Here is a 21,953-nt window from a genome sequence, read left to right as displayed (position 1 = left end):
GACATTTTAGAAGGAAGCGCAAAGGCCCAGGGACAGAAATGGGTGAGGAATTATACTGTGAGACCTTGGGAAAGTCATTCAACCTTTGGGTGCCTCGGTTTATCTGTAAAACAACGAGAGCTTTCGGCCTGTTTTATGCTCTGGTAGAATTAAAAGAATAAAATCAGATAACGCATTGAAGTGTTTTCTAAGGCCTATAGCACTGTACAAATGTCCATTGTTATTAAGAGAAACAGGTGCAGGAAGGAGGGGGGATTGAATGGGGAGGAGCAAGAACACCGGAAGGTTCTGGGGTTAAAGGTGGAAAAACTCTGCTCTGGATGAAGAGAACAAGGTGGGAGATGCAGGGAGAGGCAGAAACTCACTTCCCACCCAGAGAAGAAAAGGCTGAGGTTGTCAGAAAAGGAGAAGACAACAGAAGGGGCAGAAACTGCCCAGATGGCAGAAACAAGCCAGGCCTTTTGCACTTCTGCTGGGACAGCCCTCCAACCTGGAGTTTCCAGATGGAGAGACCCCTCCCCTACACCACAGCAAGGCTGTGTACTCTGCTTGAGCAAGGTCACTCAGGAGGAAGTGGATCCCCTCTCAGAGAGGCCTACTCCATCAGCACCTTTCTCCAGTGTAACTCTCCGCCCTCAGAGCTACCAATTGATAATAATCAATTACCTGTTATGTTTTTGAGCACCTATTGTGTGTCAGGCACTGTGCTGGGCACGTCACACACATTGTCCCATCTCATCCTCATAATAACCTTTTCTTATTCCCATATCCTTGAGAATGAAACAGAGGCTCAGAGAGGTTACATGACTTGCCCAAGGTCACCCAGCTAATAAGAAGCAGAACATGAGATGCACCAGACACCGGGCCTCAACTGCTCAAAGCTCCTTTTTGAAGCATCCTCCCCCTTCCTTCCATTCACTGAACTCCTTCCTGAAAGATTAAGTGCGAACAGCAAAGGCAGGAGCTAGAGGGCAGGGAGGATATTAACAATAATGGGACCAGTGCGTACACTGGCTGCACATGAAAGGTTGAGGCAGGGCACTTCCACCTCCAGAAAGCTGAGCGCATCTGACGGAACAATTTCCTTCCCAACTCATCCATCAAAACCCATCCTGGTGTCATCCCCACCCCCACCCCCATTACTCCAAGCCTGCCACCAGGTGATCACTCTTCTGCCAAAGCATGAGAGGATGCAGCAAGGGACCAGCCAACCTGGCCAATCAGGACCCAGCAGTTCCTCTGGTCTTTCTTTCCTCCTGTTTTCCTCTCCCACTAAGACCAGCCAGGAAACACTGATGGGGAAACTGAGCACCAAAGTGGGATCCCGCCAATGAAGAGAGTGGGACAGTCGCTCAAGGAGGTTCCAGACCCAGCGCGACCCTGACCTCTGACCTTTTTCCACCTCACCCCCACTCCCCCTACCTATCCCCTTCTCCGCCCTCGGGGTCCTATGGCCGTGGCCCCATCCCGCGTTTTTCTAGGCTGGCCAAATCCGGCCAACTAGGGCTCTGCGCGGCCCAAGGGGGAATTGAAATGCATCCCTCTCCCCCTCCATACCTCCACTCCCCCTGAGAACTAGGTGGAATTACCTTCAAAGGCCCTTCTCCAGGAGCTCGATCCCCGCCAGCCACCCCCAGTAGCCGCCGAGCCTGCGCATCGCGCCCCCATCCCCCTCGCCGCCCCCCGCCCCCGGCCCTCGCCTTCACCTTGACCTGAGCCAGCTCCGGGGCCCAGAAGCTTTGCATAAACAAAGAGAGAAGGAGGGGACGATCAGGGCACCGCCCCCGGCCCGCCGGCGCCCCCGCTCCAGTCCCGTGACCCCTAGCCCGTCCCGTCCTCAAGCCCCCCGCGGGGCCAGCGGCCCGCAGCCCCTTACCTTGGCCTGGCATTTCCGATGACAGGAGAAGCTGCAGACTGCAAGAGGGCGAGACACAGAAAGAAAGTTTAGCCGCGAGGTATGAAATGGAAACTCCGGCGAAATCTCCTCCCACCCCCGCCCGCAATCCGCGCTCGGGAGGGAAGGAGGGACGGAGGGAAGGAGGGACGGAGAGAGGAGGGGGCGGGGGGTTGCCGCAGCTCCCCGGGGCCTGAGGGGCGAGAACGCCCGGGACTGCGAACCCGCGGGCCGAGAAGGCGCCTAGACCACGTTGCCAGAGCCCCTCGGGCGGCCGCGGGAAGTTGGGAGGAGCAGGGGGAGAGGAGGGGAACGGACTCGGCCGCTGGATCCTTGCAGAGGGCAGAGGTGGCCCGGACCCAGGGTCCTTGTCAGCCGAGCTAGGAATAAGGCAACTTTCTCCCCTTACACGCCAGGCAGGCAGCTGGCACCCGGGAACCACGATCACACTCACTCCCCCCAGGAGAGACACACAGACCCAATTCATGGTCCAGGAGAGGCCCGCGCGCGCACGCACACACACACACACACACACACACACACACACACATTTACACCCATATACACACACAGACACCAATAACCACTTACACCCATACACTCAGCCATACGTGCACACATAGCCAGCCTTGCACACCCACTCACAAGCCCAAGGAGAAACCTCTGACTGGGGGTCGGGGGGGGGGGATTCGCACACACAATTTCACGGGAGATCCTCGGAGTACAGCCTGACACAGACGTGTGGACACAGATTCACAAACTTTATGTGTTGAAACACACGTGAGTTGAAACACACACACACACACACACTCACACACACGACTCGCTCTGCCCTCCCACTACCAGAAGCTGGAATCAAATTTCCTGTGGGGTTCCCTCAGCCTGGAATGTCCCAGCCTGCCCACCCCAACCCCAGGGCCCTCCACCCAGGGTTTGGTGAGCCTCTCTCACCAGGTCCCGAAGATGGGTGAGGGGGCTCCTGAGCTGAGCTTCTGCGCTGACTTGGGCCTGCGGAGGCAGGTGGGTCAGGGGCACTGGTTAGGGAACAGGGAGCCACCCTGACGGCGGATCCTCAGTCCCGGACCACAGTCGGCTGCCCTGCCTTCTGGATCTACAGTTACCCAACCCCTTTCCAACCACGAGCCAACCAGATTTTTAGCGGAACGCAGAGGGAGACTGAGGCACAGCTGAAGGCCCAGAGCCGCCAAAAGAGGCTCCAGGGCACCCCACACGAAGACTTCTGGTTTGTCGGTGGGAGTGGGGGCGGGGGGGAAGCTGGGAGGCACACCGGGTGGAGTCTGGGATGTGACCTTGGCCGGCCCTTGTTCTCCCAGAACCTAGTTCTGGCCCCAGCTCAGGCCTGTGATTCAGCCAGTGCTGCGCAAGGCTTTCCTGACCCCACCAGCCACGCAGCCCGGCCCGGGGACTTCTCCGCCCCCGGCCACCCACGTCAAGTCAGGCCCATCCATCAAGCCTTTCTGCTTCTCCCTCTGCCCCACCCCACCCCCAACCCCAGGCAACGCCCCTGCAGAGGGTGTTTCCACTCTGACGCCGGCAGCCTGCCTAGCCCCACCCCCATGCCTTCTTTTCTGGCCTAGGAATGTGGAATTGAGAAAGCCTCTGGCCATGTGGCCTGAGCTTTGAAGGCCCTTCCAGTCAGGCAGGCGCCCCACTGGGCCACTGCCTCCAGACCAAGGGACCTTTCCTCTTCCTCTGCTAATCAAATGCCAGGTCTTCAAGAATAAGGCCTGGGGGCTTCCCTGGTGGCGCAGTGGTTGAGAATCTGCCTGCCAATGCAGGGGACACAGGTTCGAGCCCTGGTCTGGGAAGATCCCACATGCCGCGGAGCAACTAGGCCCGTGAGCCACAATTGCTGAGCCTGTGCGTCTGGAGCCTGTGCTCCGCAACAAGAGAGGCCGCGATAGTGAGAGGCCCGCGCACCGCGATGAAGAGTGGCCCCCACTTGCCGCAACTAGAGAAAACCCTCACACAGAAACAAAGACCCAACACAGCCTTAAATAAATAAATAAATAAAATTTAAAAATAAAAGAATAAGGCCTGGGCCCCTCCTCTGGAGGCCTCTCTCACTCTTCCCTCCTCCTTGAAGGCATCACCACAGAGTGCCATTTCCTGCACCATCATCTTTGTTCCTACACTTGTGGGCTCCTTCAAGGGAGGGACCTCCTGGCTCTCTCTCTCTCTCACAAACACACACACACACACACACACACACACACACACACACACACACACACGAGAGATACAGTGCCTGGTACGTAGTAGAGGCTTAATAAATGTTTGCTGAGTTGACCTGAAGATCTCCACTGGAGTTTATGTGCACCCCCATTTAATCATCCCCCCCCACTCAGTCTTTTCCTGAATCATAACCCTCCCCCCAGCGTCTCATAGTCAATCAACAAGGCACCCCTAAGTGTTCACTCCAGGCCTCCCACCCCAGTCTAGACACTGGGAGCACAATGAGAGCCAGGACTCCATCTTTCTTCGGCATCAGACTTCATACGCCTGACGTTCACAGAGTGCATCAAAACTTTCCTACCTCAGGGCCTTTGCACTCGCTGTTCTGGCTGCCTGGAAAGCTCTCCCTCACTCCATCTCTCCATTGTTCACCAAGCCACATCCTTCTTCTACTTCTAGAATCCACTGAAAGCCATCTCTTCAAAGAGGCTTGCCCTGACCACCCAAATTACAGTAGGCTCCCCATTATTCTTTCTCAGCAGCACCCTGATAAAATCCTCTTAGCACAGCTCACAATCTGAACTCATCTGGGGTAATTCCTGCTCACTTATATATAGTATATCTCCCCACACTAGACGGATGACGGCAGGGAACATGCCTGTCTCATTCACACTGTATCCCCAGCAGCTAGAACAGTGTCTGCTCCAAGCGCACAGCACCAAACAGCACCTTTGTGCAAATGAGAAAAAGTCCCACCCTCTGGGCAGACCAGCCCACTGGACACTGACTATAGTGTCTTTGTGGGAATGGCAAGAAGATGCTCGTTCTCCAGGAGTACCCAGCCCTGTACCTGGATGCATGGCTTGGTGAGCAAAATGTGGACTGATTCCAGTGCTCTCTCGGGCAGGCACTCTTGGCAGTGAATGGCCTGCAGGGCAGGCCTGCCTGTCACACAGTGGACAGACACTCAATAAATGCCCTTGAATGGAGGGCAGATGGGGAAATCATTGGGCAATTGCAGTACAATGTGCTGAGTTCTCCCTACGTGCTGGAATGCAGAGAGCTTGTCCTTGAAAGCTCTAGAGTGGGGAGCAAAGGAATATACCTCCCCCAGCCCCCAGCCCCCAGCTCAAAAGACAAAAGCTCAGCAAACTGAATTCAAGTGGCAGGTTCCAAGCAGCGCAGGCGTTGTCAAGCCCCCACAAATGAATTTTTGCACCTTCCGAAGCACCTGCTCCCAACCCCAGGGAAACCCTCTTGCCCTGAGTCCCCTCCAGGGAAGGCTCCTTTACAATCTTAGTCACCTGTCTCAGGTATTCTCCCATAGGGCAGTATTTCCTACTCTCTAACCTGCATCCCTCCTGCTGTAATTTGAAATATGCCGTTTAGCTGGCTTCTCACTTCTCAGACCAATGGCACGTTCAAATGTGTCACAGAAAGGTAAACTGCGGCAGCCAGCCTCCAAGGTGGCCCCCAGTGTGTCTCGCCTCCTGGTATGCTCACCCTTCTGCAGTCCCCTCCCACAATGAACTGGTTTATATACCAATTGGATATTATAGAAAAGATGGTGTATGACTTCTGAAGCTAAGTCATCAAAGGCACTGGTGGCTTCAGCCTTTGTCTCCTGGATCACTCACTCTAGGGGAAGCCAGTTACCATGTCATGAGGACACTCAAGCAGCCCAATACAGAGGGCCATGTAGTGAACAACTGAGGCCTCCTACCACCAGCCAGCACAAAGTTGACTGGCGCACAACTGAACCACCTTGGAAGTGTATCTTCCACCCCTGTCAGGCCTTCAGATGACTACAGGCCCAGCTACCTTGACTGCAACTTCATGAGACACCCAGAGTCCGAACCACCCAGTTACGTGGATGAATCCCCACTCATGAATCCCTGACCCACAGAAGCTATGTGAAAGAATAATTCTGTACTTGTTTTAAACTGCTAAGTTTTAGAGTAATTTGTTATGCAGCTACAGCTAACTAATACAGAAACCAGAGCACAGGATCCCTCAGAAAGCAAGAGGCCAAAGACTGATGCTGTGAACAAAGACCAGAGGCCATCCCCTGGGTCCTTCCTTGCTCCCTGGGTACCTGCATATTCCTCTCTCTAACTCCTTCTTCCCTTTCCTTACCCTACCGAGCAATCAGTCATCCAACGAGGCTGCTGAATCCCAACCTTCCTCCCACACCACTGCACCAGTTCAGACCAGTTATCCTTCCCTGGGCCCCATCTCCCCACCAGCCTTGTCTCCTTTCAATCCACGGAGTCACAGGCCATTCTCAAGTACAAACTGATCACATTGTACTCCTGCTTAGAACCCTCTGTCTAGCTCCTCAACACACTTATAAGGCCCTACATGGCCTAGTCTTGCCTCTACCTCCAGCCACTGCCACTAAAGAGATCTGTTCCTGCCCCACCAAACTCCCCACACAGACTTCGAGTCTACAAGGTTCAGGTCTGGAATGTGAGCTCATATACATCCTTCAAGGCCCAGTTCAAAATGCCCCTCCCTGGATAATTCAAAGATGGTCCCTCTCTCCTCTGTGCTCCAAGAATCCTCAGCCCACGACCCTTGGAAAGCGCTTGTCACCTTGGAGGACTAAGTATTCCTTTATTATTGGTTCTCCCCCACATTCAACTGCTTTAAGACAGAAAGGGAGGTCCTGTTCAACTTTGCAGCTTTGTATCCTGCCCCATCCCCTAGCACTGGGTCTGGCATAGATGGGCTCAATAAATGTGTAGTAAATTTCAAACTGGAAGGATTCTCCCCAGCCTAAACCCCTGGGACCAGGACTGACATTCTGGGGCAACAGAAAAGACACAAGTGAGGGTCGGGGAGTCTCGCTCTTCAGCTCCACCCCCTGCTGGGAGAGGGCAGGTGGGGACCATAGTCAGTCTTCCCAAGTGCTTCAGGACAAACACCACCTATGATCAAGCCTAGTAAGAGGGTGGGAGCACTAAAGGAGTTAACTGATTCTTTGTCCACTCATCCATGGGTCCTGCTCTCCACCTACCCACTTACCTACCTGGCTGCATGTAGACTGGCTCTCAGCTCAGATGCAGGTCACACACCAGCTCTGTGATCTGGGGCAAGTAACTTAACCACTCTGAGCCTTCATCCCTTCATCTCGAAAATGGGGGTAATAATAGCATCTACATCACAGAGTTGTGAGAATTAAATGAGTTAATATACGTGGCCAGCCCAGAGTATGTTCTGTATAAGGATTAGCTATATCAGCAGCATCTCCATCACCTTCGTGATTGTTATTATACGTAAGAGCCCCGAGTCAGGAGAGCTGGGTTCTAGTCCTGACTGCTATCGGAGCTGTGTGACCTGAAGCAAGTCACTCCCCTCTCTGAGTCTCAGACTCCTGCTCAGAAAATAAGGCAGCCAACTGGCAGCCTCCAGGGTAGATTGGGCCTGCACGCTTGTCTTCATTAACCGGCTCAGTGTTTAAATCACAAAGGCTTCTTCTCTTAGTTGGAGTGCCTTCCAGCAGAGCAGCTCTCTCTGGATCCCTGGGGCCCCCACCATGGCCTGCTGTCCACACTCACTTGCCTGCTTTCCTCTGAAGGCCCTTGCCTTTCCGACCCCTGGAACAGATGGTCTCCAAGCTCTCTTCCAGCTGCGAGAGCGTGTGTATAATCCCAGCCAGTCTCTCCATCATAGTCACCACCTACCACTTCCTCCCCACAACCAACAAAGGGGGGAACCCAGGTTCCAACCCTGAAAACATCCCAAACGCTGTTGAGGAAACACCCGGTTGACAGGGATGCCCACTCCACAGGGTACCATTTCTCGTTGCAGGGGAACGAGGGCAGGAAAACTCCAGCCTCCCCATCCTGGCATCCCTCAGATGCCTGAGTCCTCCCTGGACACCCATCTCATGATCAACCCCACCTGAGAAGACCATGGCCTTCCCTAGCTCCCACGGAAGGCTAGTGGCCCTGCAAGATGAAGCCCCCTGGGGAGGGACCCTGTCAAACCAAAGCTCCATGAAGCCCAGGAGCCCCACCTCAGCCCACGGGTGTCAACATTGCCCCCTCGCAGCAGGGCCAGGCCAGCGGCCTGAGACGGAGCAGAAAGCCCCATAGAGGGGAGGGGTCTGTAGGTTACCTGCAGGGGTGGAGCACTGCGCCCCAACCCCAGCCCTTGGCCGACTCCTGCCTTGCTGGGCTGCCTGGACTCTCTCCTGGGGTGGCTTCCTGCCTCTCGGGAACACAGGAAGCCAACATTGTTGGGATCTAAATGGCCTTTTCCTCCTGGCCTCGGGTCGGAAAATGAGCACATAGCCTCGGTGTGCACCTGACCCCGGCGATAACTGCCTGCATGCCCGGCCGGCCTCCGCTCCTTCCCCAGCTGGCAGAGACCTGCTCAGCCACCCACCTGCCCACCAGGCCTCGCCGCCCCTCCCTGCCTTGCTTACTTCCGTAGCCTGGCCTGGAGGTACATGATGGTTTATGTTAGGTGCCAACTTGGCTAGTCCATGGTACCCAGATATTTGTTTAACATTCTTCTAGATGTTCCTGTGAATGGTTTGTTTGGGGTTTTTTTGGATGAGATGAACATTTAAATCTGTAGATTTTGAGTAAAGCACATTCCCTGCCATATGTGGGTGGGCCTCATCCAATCAGTTGAAGGCCTGAACAACAAAGACTGATCTCCCCAGGCAAGAAGGCATTCTGCCAGCTTTTGGACTTGAACTGCAACTCTTCCCTGGGTCTCCAACCTGACCATCTGCCCTGCAGATTTTGGACTTGTCAAGTCTCTACGATCATGTGAGCCAATTCCTTATAATAAATATCTGTCTATCTATCTATCTACCTACTTACCTATCTATCCTGTTGTCCTGTTTCTCTGGAAAACCCTAATGCAAGGTGACTCTGGGGGTGGTCGAGGGGCGAGTGGGTATGGTGTGGCTCTGAAGTTGAACCAAGAAGAAACCTTCTAGGTCATCCCATCCAGTGGTTTTCAAGCTTTCGTTTTTGCAGCCAAAATCTTGATGCAGCTGGACTCTTACATGGAACCTCAGTGATATTGGTTGGCACTTATTGAATGCTTGTTATGTGCCAGGATCTGTTCTGAACACTTTACATATGTTATCTCAGGTAATCCCCACAGTAGCCCAAGGCGGGAGGTTTGCCGTGTGTCCCGTTTTAAAGGTGAGGTAACGAAGGCACAGAAAGGTGAAGCAGTCTGCCTCAGTTCTCACTGGTAAGAGCTGGGATTTGAATCTAGGATGTCTGAGCCAAGTGCAAGACCCCCACACCATCCTGCTTCCCAATATATTTAACTCCTAAAACCAGAGCTGCTCTGATTAAAGTGGGCAGGGGTTCCAGGGCCCCAGGTCCTTAAGCCTGCCCTTGGGTTTCCCCCTTTTTCCTACCCTCTCGGGCCCCTAAAGAACCTTACAGCTCCTTTGGAACATGGTTAAGAACCTCTGATCTAGTCCAACCCCTCATTTAGAGAATCAGGAAAACCAGGCCCAGAGAGGTTAATTGTCTCACCCAAAGTCACACAACCACGCAGGGGGAAGCCAGGACTGGAACCCAGCATCTTCCCACCCTAGCAGGCTGCTTCCAGTGACTCCAAGAAGGGAGTGACTCAGACACAGGGTAGAAGCTGGGATCCCCAGTAAAGAGAAAGCTCCCTGAAACAAGGTTTCCCCAAATCCAACTAGTGAGGGCTTCTAGGTAGACTTCTCCCATTAAGACAAGTTTCCACCCTGGGGAAACTGCAGGTGACTGCCCCCACCTTCCAAGCTGACCAGAAGCATTAAGAAGGGGAGTACTCTAAGTCTGGGCCCCAATCCAGATCCAGATGGCAAGCCTTGGGCTCTTGAGCTGGCATTCTGGTCTCTTCCCTTGGCTTTCAGCCTGGTGGGAGGCTAGAGCCCTTGGGCAAGGCCCTAGACTCCCTAGAGCACTGCCCCCAGAGACCTGTGGGAAACCCTCTGTTTGAACTGAGGAACTCCTACACATCCCTCAAGACCCAGCCTACATATGGATTCCCTCCTGAAGCTTGACAGGAAAATCTCTGCCAAGTCAGAGACAGCTTTTCACACACACCTCTGTGTCAGCTTTGCCACCGGGCTCTCTGATTGTCTGACAGCATGTCTGTCTTCCCAGGTCAGGGGCTGGGTCTTGGCACCAGTACCTGGCATGGCATCCAGCCCAGAGGTTCATGATTGTCAGATGGCTGCACACATGCACACAGGGGGTGGAGTGGCAGCCTACACTGGGAGAGTTATCCAGACTCTACAGACTCCAACAAGGGAATTCTCCAGGCCCCCCATGGTCTGGGCCTCAGTAGATATTCTTGGTCCAACCTTTTAGCTATAGATGAGGAAACTGAGGTTCAAGCGGTGAAGGGGTTTATCTGAGGTCACCTGGCCTGAGAGTGGCAGGCCCAGAAGTCGAGGCTGGGCCACTGACAAAGGCCCCAGGCCTCTTCTCCTCCAATTGTCTCGTCCGTCTCTGTCTCCGCACGGGGAGCCTTAGTCCTGATACTAGTGTTCACTTTACAGCCACACACAGGACCTCAGTGCTCCTCACAGTCACCCCCTCAGAGACGAGCACAGGGTTTATTATTAACCCCGTGATACACAGGAGGAAACAGGCTCAGCGCAGCAGAAGACCAGCCGCGGTCTCACGACCACCTCTTTGCCTGTATATCGGTCACGCTTACACCCACGTGTCCACACACCTTCGTTCTTTGTCTGCCTTGTTCGCCTTTGAGTCTCCCAGAACCAGAACTAGACCCCAGGTTCCTTGACTCTCTTCCCGACCCCGTCTCCCACCCCACGCCCTTCAGCCATAGTCCATTAAACAGTGAAATGCAGGAGGATGGGGAGCTATGGGGCAGGGCAGCCAGTGGGAGACAGGACAAATGCCCCAGTCTCTCTAGATCTGGGAAGGTTTCCTCACTGCCCCTGCCTGCAGCAAAATTCCCTCAACTTTGCAAGCCCCATGGAGACTGTGAATGCAGGGCCTTGACATTCAACCCAGAACCCCCAGCCACTAATCCAGAGGGTCACCATGTTGCAGCCAGAGACTTGAAGACTGGAAGAGGAACCAGAGAGCACAGCAAATCCTTTGGATTGGCCTTGGTGAATGGCCCCCTCAGCCAGAGGACAACTATATCTGGTGGCCCTGGATGGATGGATGGATGGATGGATGAAGGGAGAGAGGGAAGGATAAGGGGGATCTCATGCCACCACAACCTCCTGGTTCCAAAGCACAGAGAGTTGGCGCACTCCTGCATCTCCCACCAGTAAGCCCAGTGGCCCCAACCCTGCCCCCAAGCCTAGTGACCCCAACCCTCTTGCTGGGGATACACATGTGGCCTGTATAGCTGGGAGTCTTCTGTCTTCCCTTGTGGGGCTGGGGGTCCCTGGTCCTTCCATGGCCCAGTCCTGACACCTGGTGGTGCCTCTGGAGAGTGGCCCTGGTTTTTTTCCCTCTTCTTCCCACTAACTCACCCAGAGCGTCCAAACCAGCCTGGCAGCCCACTGGCCGGCCACCCACCCTCCACTCCGGTTCACACCAGCAGGGCCAGGCTCTGAACCAGGTGAGACCGGGGTCATCTCTGCTCCCCTTGGGAGCCTTCCATGCACATGGGGTCAAATCCCCTCCTCAACCCGGGCCCTCAAGCCAGGTCATCTGGGGAAGTTAGGACCACAGGCGATCACAGAATGTGCGGCCAGAGATGTGCCCAAGGTCACTCAGTGAGAGTGCCGGACTTCCTTACACCCCCAGCCCCGTGCTGCCTCCTATCAGAGCTGTGTCAGAGTCACTGGGGGGAAGGGAAGGTGCATTGGGGGAGGAAGGAAGGAACTGGGGGGGGGGGCAGGGGCGGGGCTAACATGAGCAGGTTCAAGGGACCGGATGAGGTGGAGGTGGTGATGGAAGCAAAAGGCAAAACCCCAGCCTAGGCAACGCCTCCCCGGCTTCTCCCAGCTCCGACCGGAAACCACCACCCGCGCCAGCCAGGACTCTTGGGAGGAGGGTGCCACCATGTGGCTAATTTTGGTATGGCATAAATTCCTGTCGGGCCCGCTAAACTCAGTCTGGGTGTGTCCCAGTCCTGCAATTAGGGACCATAAAATTCTGCCCTTGGCCCGAAAGGCTTTGCCTGGAATGCCCCCCACATGCACATGCACACACTCACACACTTCCATCCACCCTCTCCAGCCTCCAACCCCAGCTGAAACTTCTCGTCTAGGAACCTTCCTGCCCCCAGAGAGCACACACGCTGGAAACTCAACTCCGACCCAGCCAGCTGTGTCCCTCGGCAAGAGACTTAACTACTCGGAGGCTCAGTTTCCTCGTCTGTAAAACAGGGATGACGCTAGCACCTCCCGGATGCTGTGAGTGCTGCATGAGATCATGCGTGTGTGTGCTTTAACATGAAGTGCTTTAATGCCCAGCTTTCCAGCCCCACCAGGACGTGGGCATGGAGGGAAGGAAGAGGGGAGAGCCCTGGTGGAGAGAAGCATGTGAGTAAAGGCTCCAGGCAAGAAAGAGCCCGGCCCTTTGGCATGTTTGACATACTTGGCATATTTGGGAAGTGTGTGAGGTGCAGCTGGTTTCACTATGGACTTGGGGGCCGGGGGCACGTGGGTCAGAGAGCTGGCAAGCAGTGGGTCCACCAGGCCGCGCAGCCGCAGGAAGGGGTCTGTGCTGTGTCTTCAGGGAGCGGGGGCTCCCAAGGCTAAAGCCAGGGACCTGACATCGAGGCCCTCCGGAAGCTGGTGCGGAGGTGGGCTGAGAGGGTGGGTCAGGATGCCGGAGGCAGAGGGGCAGCTGTCAGTTGTACGGGAGAGGTGTCGGCAGCCTGAATTGGCTGCAGAGAAGCTCAGCGAATCAAGCTGTATGGAGGGGGGAGTGCTGGCGATTGATGGGAGGTGGGGGTGACAGAGAGGGAGGCATCTGATGGGGCAACTGGGTGGGTGATGGTGTCAGTCGCTGAGATTGGGTGCAGGGGTCTCCTGCTGATTTCATAGTGTGACCTGGGGCAGGACACCAACTTCTCCGGCAGCCGTGACAGCCAAGCCCAGGCTGCACATGAGAACAGGAGCACATGAGAACAGGGATTACAAAAGCCTGCCAGTCAGCAGGCCCTCCTCCGAGGCTAACTGGGAGCCTCTTAAACTCACCCCTAAGCTGCCACAGGGGCAGGACCGTGGCTTGGCATCTTTGCAGTACTCCTAGTGCCAGGCACACACCCCCACACCCACCTTCCACAGGCCCTCCACGTGCTGACCACACACCATCCACGTGCCAACCACATGACATCTGCAGGCCAACCATACCCCCTCACACGCCCTCCACACGCCAGCCACTCACCAACCACACACCATCCACCTGCCACCACATAATATCCATATGTCTTCCCTAAGCCATTCACATGCCACCTGTATGCCGTCCACATACCTTCTTCCACATATCATCTGTATGCCATCCACACATAAGCTACATGCCATTTCCATGCCACCCATCGCCTGCCATGTGCCATCCACACATACCCACATGCTCGCTATCCGTGTGCTCAGCATCCCCTCCCAAATGAGAACCAGGCACCAAGTCGGGACCCCAAGGACATCCCAGCCTGACCCGGGCCTCGGGCATCTCACTCCCGTGAAGACGTGCTCCCCATCCCCCGTGGCCCAGCCAGCTGCTCACCTTTGCAGGTGCAACCCTCCCGGGTGATGACCTGTCGGCAGATCCCACAGGGCTTCACCTTCTTGAAGGTCTTCACCTTGAAGTGGTGAGTCTTGGGGGCCTCCAGGTCCTCTGGCTGTGGGAGGAGAGGCACAGTGATGAGGCTGGGCTCCTGGGGAAAGAGCCAGGGGACCAGGGGAGAAGCAGGCAAGCACTGGGGAAAGGAGAGGTGAGAGCCCCTTCAGCTGTGAAAGGCCCGAGCCCATTTATGGGAGGAGGTGCCCAGGGAAAGAGAAAGCTGTGGGTGCGACCCAGACTCCCAGTCAGAGGTGGGGTCAGACAACAGTCGAAAACTCCAGCCCCCTCCATGGTTTCTTAATCACTTTTCTGATTTAGTTTATTAGCAAAGTGCACTCATTTTAAATGTATTGCTCAATACAATTTGACACACATATGCCCCATGGACCCACACCCCAGGAGGCTCCCTCGTGGCCGTCCCAGTCAATATTACCCCAAGGTAGATACTATTGTGACTTCTATCACCAAAGATCCATTTTGACAGGTTTTTAAGCTTCATATGAATGGAATTATACAGTATATACTCCTGTGTCTGCCTCTTTGACTCAGCAAGAATCTGGGAGATTCATCCCTGTGCTCACATAGCAGCAGCTCCCTCCTTTTCGCTGCTGCATAGTACTCCACCGTGTGCGTGCAACTAACTCATTCATCCATCCTACTGCTGATGGCCCTCGACCTTTTACCCATGTCCCCGAGTGCCATGCCCCTCAGGTTTCTCTCTCTCACCCTCACTACCACCCCCTGCTCCAGCCCAGAAGGCTTCTTCCATCTTTATTTTTATTTACTATTCTTTACATTATGAAAATATTGATAGGTTAAATATCCTTTTTAAAACTACACCACCAGAATGTAAATTGATACAGCCACTATGGAGAACAGTATGGAGGTTCCTTAGAAAACTAAAATAGAACTACCATACGACCCAGCAATCCCACTACTGAGCATATACCCTGAGAAAACCATAATTCAAGAAGAGTCATGTACCACAATGTTCATTGCAGCTCTATTTACAATAGCCAGGGCATGGAAGCAACCTAAGTGTCCATTGACAGATGAATGGATAAAGAAGATGTGGCACATATATACAATGGAATATTACTCAGCCATAAAAAGAAACGAAATTGAGTTATCTGTAGTGAGGTGGATGGACCTAGAGTCTGTCATACAGAGTGAAGTAAGTCAGAAAGAGAAAAACAAATACCGTATGCTAACACATATATATGGAACCTCAAAAAAAAAAAATGGTACTGAAGAACCTAGGGGCAGGACAGGAATAAAGACGCAGACGTAGAGAATGGACTTGAGGACACGGGGAGGGGGAAGGGTAAGCTGGGACAAAGTGAGAGAGTGGCATGGACATATATACACTCCCAAATGTAAAATAGATAGCTAGTGGGAAGCAGCCGCATAGCACAGGGAGATCAGCTCGGTGCTTTGTGACCACCTAGAGGGGTGGGATAGGGAGGGTGGGAGGGAGATACAAGAGGGAGGAGATATGGGGATATATGTATATGTATAGCTGATTCACTTTGTTATAAAGCAGAAACTAACACACCATTGTAAAGCAATTATACTCAAATAAAGAGGTTAAAAAAAAAACTACACCACCACACACACGGGATGAGAGGCAGGCTGGCAGTCCAAGCCTTCCCCGCATCTGGCTTGCCGCGATCCCGGGGCCAGCCAGCACCCCACCACTAACAGGGGCCTCAGTTGCCCCCTCCAGACACCCTGAGGTTGGGCCCCACACCGCTTGTGACCACATATCTGAACACAGTCTAAGCCGCAAAGTCGTGCATCCACGCTGCTTAGGACCACCCTCTTCCCACCCGCAGCCCCCAGCCCAGGCACAGGCTGGGAAAGCTCCCCATTCAGAGGACTCCCCGGGAAGTCCTACCCTGCGTGCAGGCACCATTCCTCTCTAAGGCACCTCACCCTGGTACCTAGCTGGATTCATTTCCCGGCTCCAGCAGCAGGGGCCAGCAGAGCACAGACACTGACGCTTCTCTGCCCGCCGCCCGCGCCCCACCCCCCAAAGGTACAGAGCTTTCCAATGCCCTCTGCACATGCATGGACACACACAGACATGATCACAGACCAGGGAGAAGGTTCTTCTCCTCCAAGTCCCCCTCCTAGCATCCTGGTCCAAGCCTCCCCACTCTGCGTGTTCAGAGGACGGGTGGCAGCATCCCACAAACCCAGCATGTCCAGGACTCCCAGCTGAAGATCCTGTAGTGGTGAGTCCTGGGCAAAAGAGACAGAACCAAGAGAGACACGGAGAGGAAAACGGACAAAATAAGAGAGGGAAAGCCAGTAGGAAAAGAGGCAAAGAGATAGAGAGGTGGAGGGGGGAGAGAGAGACAGAAAGAGTCAGAGACAGAGACAAGAGAGAGAAAGACAAAGAGGGACAGAGAGAGAAGACAGAGAAAGACAGGGAACAGCAACAGTCAGACAGAGAAGAAAAAAAGAGGACCAAGATAAAGGCAGAGACAAAGACAGAGACAAACAAGCACACCCAGAGAATGAGAGAGATTAGATAGAAACACACAGAGACTATAAAGGGAACCAGAGAATCAAAGGGGGACAGACAGACAATAGGACACAGGAGCCAGCTTGAAGGGGCTCCTCAGATCTGGAAAGATCTGAGCATCAAAATACATAATGATAGTAATGGCTTAAATGAGTCCATACTCATATGTGAAATAAGTGAATACAGTCAAAGTCTGATGAGGAACAGAGTATTCACGAGTCTCAAAGCACCTCCCCACATCATGCTTATAAATTACAAAGGGGAAAAAAGTAACTTTGCCTGGCACACTCCACTTTAATCAAGTGATCAAAGCTAACGTCACCAGTAACAGGATGAGTGGAGATTGTGTGCCACGGAGGGGATGAGAACAGAACGTCACTTCTGCGATACTCCTGCCAAAGAGACACAAGCTGAACCTAATCATGAGGAAGCATCAGACCAACCCAGTGGAGGGACAGTCCACAAATTAAGTGGCTTATAATATTCCAAAGTGACAAGGTCACGAAAGTCAAGGAAAGGCTGAGGAGATTTCCAGACTGAAGGAGACTAAGGAGACATGACAACCAAATGCCACGGCTGATTCTGAACTGGATTCTTTCCACGCCCCCAAAGGACATCATTAGGACAACTGGCCAAACTTCAGTGGTGTCTGAGGATGAGAAGGTCACGCATCAATGTCAATTTCCTGGCTTGGATGGCTGTGTTGGGTTAGGTGGGGAAAGTCCCTGTAGGAAAATAGGGAAGTATTCAAGGGTGGTAGGGCAACGTGTCAGCAACTTACTCTCAGATAGCTCAGAAAAAAAAAAAGTTCTTTGCACTGTATTTGCCACTTTTCTGAAGTTTTAGATTGTCTCAAAATTCAAAGAGACAGACTATTTGTCAAGACGGTGAGGAGGCAGGACGGAGCAGATATAAAGTCCAGAGGAGAGACCAGAGAGCAGAGGGTGGTGGAGTCAGGAGTGGGTGCAAGAGACCAGCAGTGCCCCCTGGTGGCTGGGCCAGGCAGCAGGACCTGGGTTCTGATATTCCAGACACTTCATTCTGGGAGCTATGCTTCCAGCTTCAGCTGGGGAAGGGGAGGGGGCCGGTAGGCTGAGGGTCCAGCTCTGGACTTGACCCAGTGTCCCCCATCCCACAAGGAGGGGCAGGTGAGTCCCCTCCTATTCTGAGGTCTCTCCTCCCCCGTTTTCCCATCTCAGCCCCTGGCTGGCAGCCTTCCGAATGATCTCTGTCACAGACATTCCAGGGAGGGGACCCAGTCCCGCGTCAACTGCAGCAGCCAAGGCCTAGGGTAGGAGGAGGAGCAGGGAGGAGGCTTGGGGTTCAATTCAAGGCCTGTCTGGGAGGGTGGGCAGGCAGGAAGCCCTATAGCCCAATCATCTCAGGCCTAGTCTGCCCCCCGAAGCCTGCCTCTCCTACCCCACTAAGTCAGCAAAGCTCCCTGTGCCAGCTTATCCCCCAGCTTTCTCTGCCTACACCCCAAATCCAGCCCTTCCCCCAAAGCCCAGGGAAAGAGACCTCCTACCGAAAGCATAGTCAGGGCAGTGGAATCTCCCCAAAGAGGGTCCAGGCTGTCCAGTAAACAGATGGGGAGTAGGTGGAGACTTCCAGGCTGACAAGCAAACACCCAGGCTTCTCCCCTGGGCCCTGGGCTTGCCTGCCCTGCCTGGCCAGCTCCATAAAGTCTGAGTTTACAAACTCTCCTCCCGCCCGGGCTTGGAGAACAGGAACCGGGTTCAGAAAACACACTCTCTGGCCTCGCTCATGGCCTCCTTAAGCTGCCTCCAGGTGATGGCCCAGCACACTCCTACCCCTCACCCCTACCCCGTCCTGACTGTCTGGCTGAGGGAGCACTGGGCTGGGAGTCTAGAGACCTGCTTTCTAGGCTGGTGGCCTCACAGTCCCCAGATGAAAATAAGGGGTTCGGACAAGACAGCCTGAGTGTACACAGTGTAGGGGAAATAATGGGCCAGTTTGACAGGAAGGGACTGTGGGATCTGGGGAGTGGACATGCTGCTGGTTACAGAGAGAGGGACGTCTAATGAGACATCACCCCTCCATGAGAGGCCGGGAACCCCGGTGGAAGTGAGGAGACCAGTTCGGCCATGCCCAGCAAAGTGACCCCGGATGTATAGCAGCCCTGACTATACACTGGGATGTCTGGTAATCTTGTTAGAAGTCATCCACAGAGGTCTGACGGTTTCCCAGGATGATGGAGGAGAAAGTCTAGGATGGAACATCTTCAAATATCTGAAGGAGCTGTCATCGTAAGAAGTTGCTGTGCATGGACATATATACACTACCAAATGTAAAATAGATAGCTAGTGGGAAGCAGCCGCATAGCACAGGGAGATCAGCTCGGTGCTTTGTGACCACCTAGAGGGGTGAGATAGGGAGGGTGGGAGGGAGGGAGACGCAAGAGGAAAGAGATATGGGAACATATGTATATGTATAACTGATTCACTTTGTTATAGAGCAGAAACTAACACACCATTGTAAAGCAATTATACTCCAATAAAGATGTTAAAAAAAAAAAAAAAAAAAAAGAAGTTGCTGTGAAGTTACTGAAGGCAAAACAACACCCAGTGGGCAGAAGCTGCCAGGACTTATGATTAGACTCAAGGGGGAAAAAGAACTTCCTAACAATCATATGTCAAAATCCAGAGGAAGAAGATAAACAAAGGTCTAGTACCTACCCTGCCCTCGCCCACGGTTACTCTGCAGGTACACGCAGAGGATGAGAACGAGCCCATAAGGCACCGAGCTCAAGGGTAATGGCTCGTTATGACAATGACCATCATTTTCCCTGACAAGTGGCAGACAGCCTCACAAAGCACACCCAGCCCCTCCCTTGCTGGATTCGCTCCTAGCAGACCTGGGGGAAACTCAGGACAGAAGAGGCCTGGCCATGGCAGGAGCTGCCTAGTCCTTCCAACGCCTACCTCCCTCGAGAGCCAGAACCCAGAAAAGGGAAGGGGTCCCAGCCGAAGTCATTCTTCCCTACCCTCCAAACCCAGAGCCCTAGCCCTGCAACAAGCCCACCCAGCATCGGAGGGCTTTCCTGGCCCTCTGGGGGATCTCTCCCTCCCACCCTCCGTTCAGCCAAGCTGCCTGTCAGAGGGGTGTGGCGCATCTGGCTTGGGCAGCCTTGGCAGGAGTCCTTGGCCTTGGGGTGGGAATGGCTGTTTGTTGGCTCCTCCCTGCCCCCTGGGGCAAAGCACAGTGGGGTGGGGGTGGTGATGAAGGGGGACTGATAACCCTAGGGTCCTCCAGCTCATGAGCTCCTGCCGCCTCCCCAAGAAAATTCCCCAGCCCAGCCCCACTAGGTTCCCTGCGCCCCACACTAGGAGACCTGGATGATGAGGCCAGAGGGCAGAAGTCTACGAGCTAGTGAGCCTTGGGAAAGAGAGTCACTGAAAAGCAGGCCTAGGACAGACTTGGAGGGTCGTTCGGTCCTCTCCCTGCCTCCCGGCCATCCACCCCTCCATGTCTCATCCCCTTGCATTGGGATGCCAGGACCTGGTTGGCATCAGTGGTCATTTCTATGGGGAAGACTGGGACTCCCAGTGGAGCTGCAGGCTGGTGTCCGGCAGCCCCCTGCCGCCCCGGCCCCTCAAACGCAAGCTCCCTGCAACCCCACCTCACCTTCATATACACACGGAAGTTCCTTACCACCACCAGCCCCGCCATCCCCTAGCCAGCTAATGGCCTGACCATGTTCTTGGTCGCCCCGGGTGGAAAACTCTGAGTCACTCTCAACTCCTCCCGGTTCCACCCTCCAATCCAACCAGTTGCCAGACTCGGCAAATTTTACTCCCTAAATATTCTTGTGGCCTCCTGTGCTTTTCATTCCACTGCCTTTGCCTATTGGAGGCCCTGTCACTTTTGTCTGGAGCTATTGCAACAGCCTCCGGCCTCCTGCCCCAAGACACTGGACCCCTCCTCCCCACACAGCGTCTAAGGAACACAGCTCTATGGGGTCACCCCCACTCACCCCAATATGCTTCCATGCCTTCCCAGGCACCCAAGTTAAGACCTGCACTCCCTCAAGTCAGCAAGAAAGCAGCCGTGGTCCATACCCCGCCCACCCGGCCATCTCAATCCCCTCGCCCCACTCCCCAACTCCCTACCCTGCATCCACCTCTGAGCTTCTGCTCTGCTCTTCCCTCTTCCCAGCATGCCCTTCCTCCCTCTCAGCTTGTCAAGCTTCTAGCGATCCTTGAAGGCCTCATTCAAACCTCATCCCCGCAGGGAGATCTCCCCAGATACCCACCCCCCACCTCTTTCAAAATCAATCTCCCCACCCCGTCTTCTTTTTTCACCATGAAAATTTTAAAAGCTCCGGAAAAGATGAATACGCCTATGCCCTTGGCCCCGATTCACCGCTTCCACGTTCTGTCTCTGTCCCCTACCTCAGCCCAATATAATCACCGCCCTCGGGAAATTTGACATCGATACGATAGCATTATCTAATCTTCAGTAACATATTCTAATTTCCCCTTTTGCCACAATAACACCCATTAGAGCTGGGTCTGCATCTGTTTTTATTTTGGACTCAGGACCCAAGCAAGATCTTGTATTACATTTAGTTGCTGGGTTTCTTTCCTCTTCTTTCATGTGGACACATTACTCCACCTTATGATTTCCCTTTTATGACACTGACTTTTTTGAAGAGTCCAGGCGGTTCTGCAGAATGTCTCTCAGTATCTGGACTGGTCTGGTCATTTCCTCATGATTCAATTCAGGGTTAAGGGCTGCCCAACGCCACTTCCTTTCCTCAGTCGCACGTGCTTGGTGCCCCGTCACAACACTCTGCGCAATCTGACTGGTCCCTGCTGCCCCGCTTGTTAGCTAGGTAACCCCGGGCAAGTTGCTTAACCCCTGTCTGCCTCACTTTACTAATCTGTTAAGTGGGCTAATCATAGCAACTGCCCATAGGTTGTGACAATGCCTGGAAACACGCTGGAACAGCGCCTGACACACAGTAGGCGCTCACCAGAATCGGGCTCTGATTCATGTTGTCACGCCTGTGTGTGCGCTGGACTAGGCCCCAGGTGCCCACATCTGCACGTGCTTCTGCCCCATGTCCCCTGTGTCCAGAACAGTGTGAGCCCAAAACAAGTCAGAAGGAGCCTGACCTTGGTTCACTCTAGTGTAAGTACACCCATTCCCACTGTCCTGCCCTCAGGGGACAGAACACGGGTTGAGGTGCTGGCATCACGCGGCTGAGGAGAAAGCTCTCTGACACCGAGTAGCCCTGGATCTCCATGGGAGGAAGGATGCAGAGCGTGGCTTTAACTGAGCTCCCCGTGTGACAGAGGAGCACGCGGAGGCTTGGGGAGTCCGGGATTCTACCTGGTGGCCCTCGGCCCATGACTCGGCTTCCTGAGCTGGACCATCTCTCGCCATCAGCCTGTTTCTCTCTCTCTCTCGCCTTGGCTCCTTCATAAACCACGTCCCAACATTTTTAAGCATCAAGTCCCAGGTCCCTTTTTTGTGCTCTAACATGAAATCATCTCCTGGAGTGGGAGGGCACAGAGATGTGGATAGTCTGAAGGTGCGGCATCACGGCGAGGGGCTGGCACAG

At 54.1% G+C, this 21,953-nt stretch overlaps 1 protein-coding gene and 2 long non-coding RNA genes across 11 annotated transcripts in view; 2 read left to right on the top strand and 1 right to left on the bottom strand.

Moving 5' to 3' along the window:
• The window catches only part of LOC309631385, a 657,985-nt gene extending 653,781 nt beyond the window's left edge, over positions 1 to 4,204 (top strand). The window contains exon 2 of the long non-coding RNA XR_014246240.1: positions 3,826 to 4,204. This is a non-coding gene — a long non-coding RNA (uncharacterized lncRNA). The remainder of the gene's footprint in view (positions 1 to 3,825) is intronic.
• TNS1 (tensin 1) overlaps positions 1 to 21,953 on the bottom strand; it is a 229,994-nt gene that overhangs the window by 172,669 nt on the left and 35,372 nt on the right. For all 9 annotated transcript variants that reach the window (XM_082397656.1, XM_082397654.1, XM_082397655.1 and 6 more), the window contains exons 2-3: positions 13,780 to 13,894; positions 1,877 to 1,914 (exon numbers count right to left, since the gene is read on the bottom strand). In XM_082397656.1, the coding sequence (XP_082253782.1) occupies positions 1,877 to 1,914; positions 13,780 to 13,894 (153 nt within the window). The remainder of the gene's footprint in view (positions 1 to 1,876; positions 1,915 to 13,779; positions 13,895 to 21,953) is intronic.
• Positions 1,852 to 3,818, top strand: LOC309631378. The gene is made up of 3 exons (XR_014246233.1): positions 1,852 to 1,955; positions 3,012 to 3,137; positions 3,626 to 3,818. It is a non-coding gene; the product is annotated as an uncharacterized lncRNA (long non-coding RNA).

Source organism: Balaenoptera borealis (assembly GCF_965194805.1).
Source record: "Balaenoptera borealis genome assembly, chromosome: 6".
Lineage (NCBI taxonomy): Eukaryota > Metazoa > Chordata > Mammalia > Artiodactyla > Balaenopteridae > Balaenoptera > Balaenoptera borealis.
This window is presented reverse-complemented; position numbering and strand designations above follow the sequence as displayed.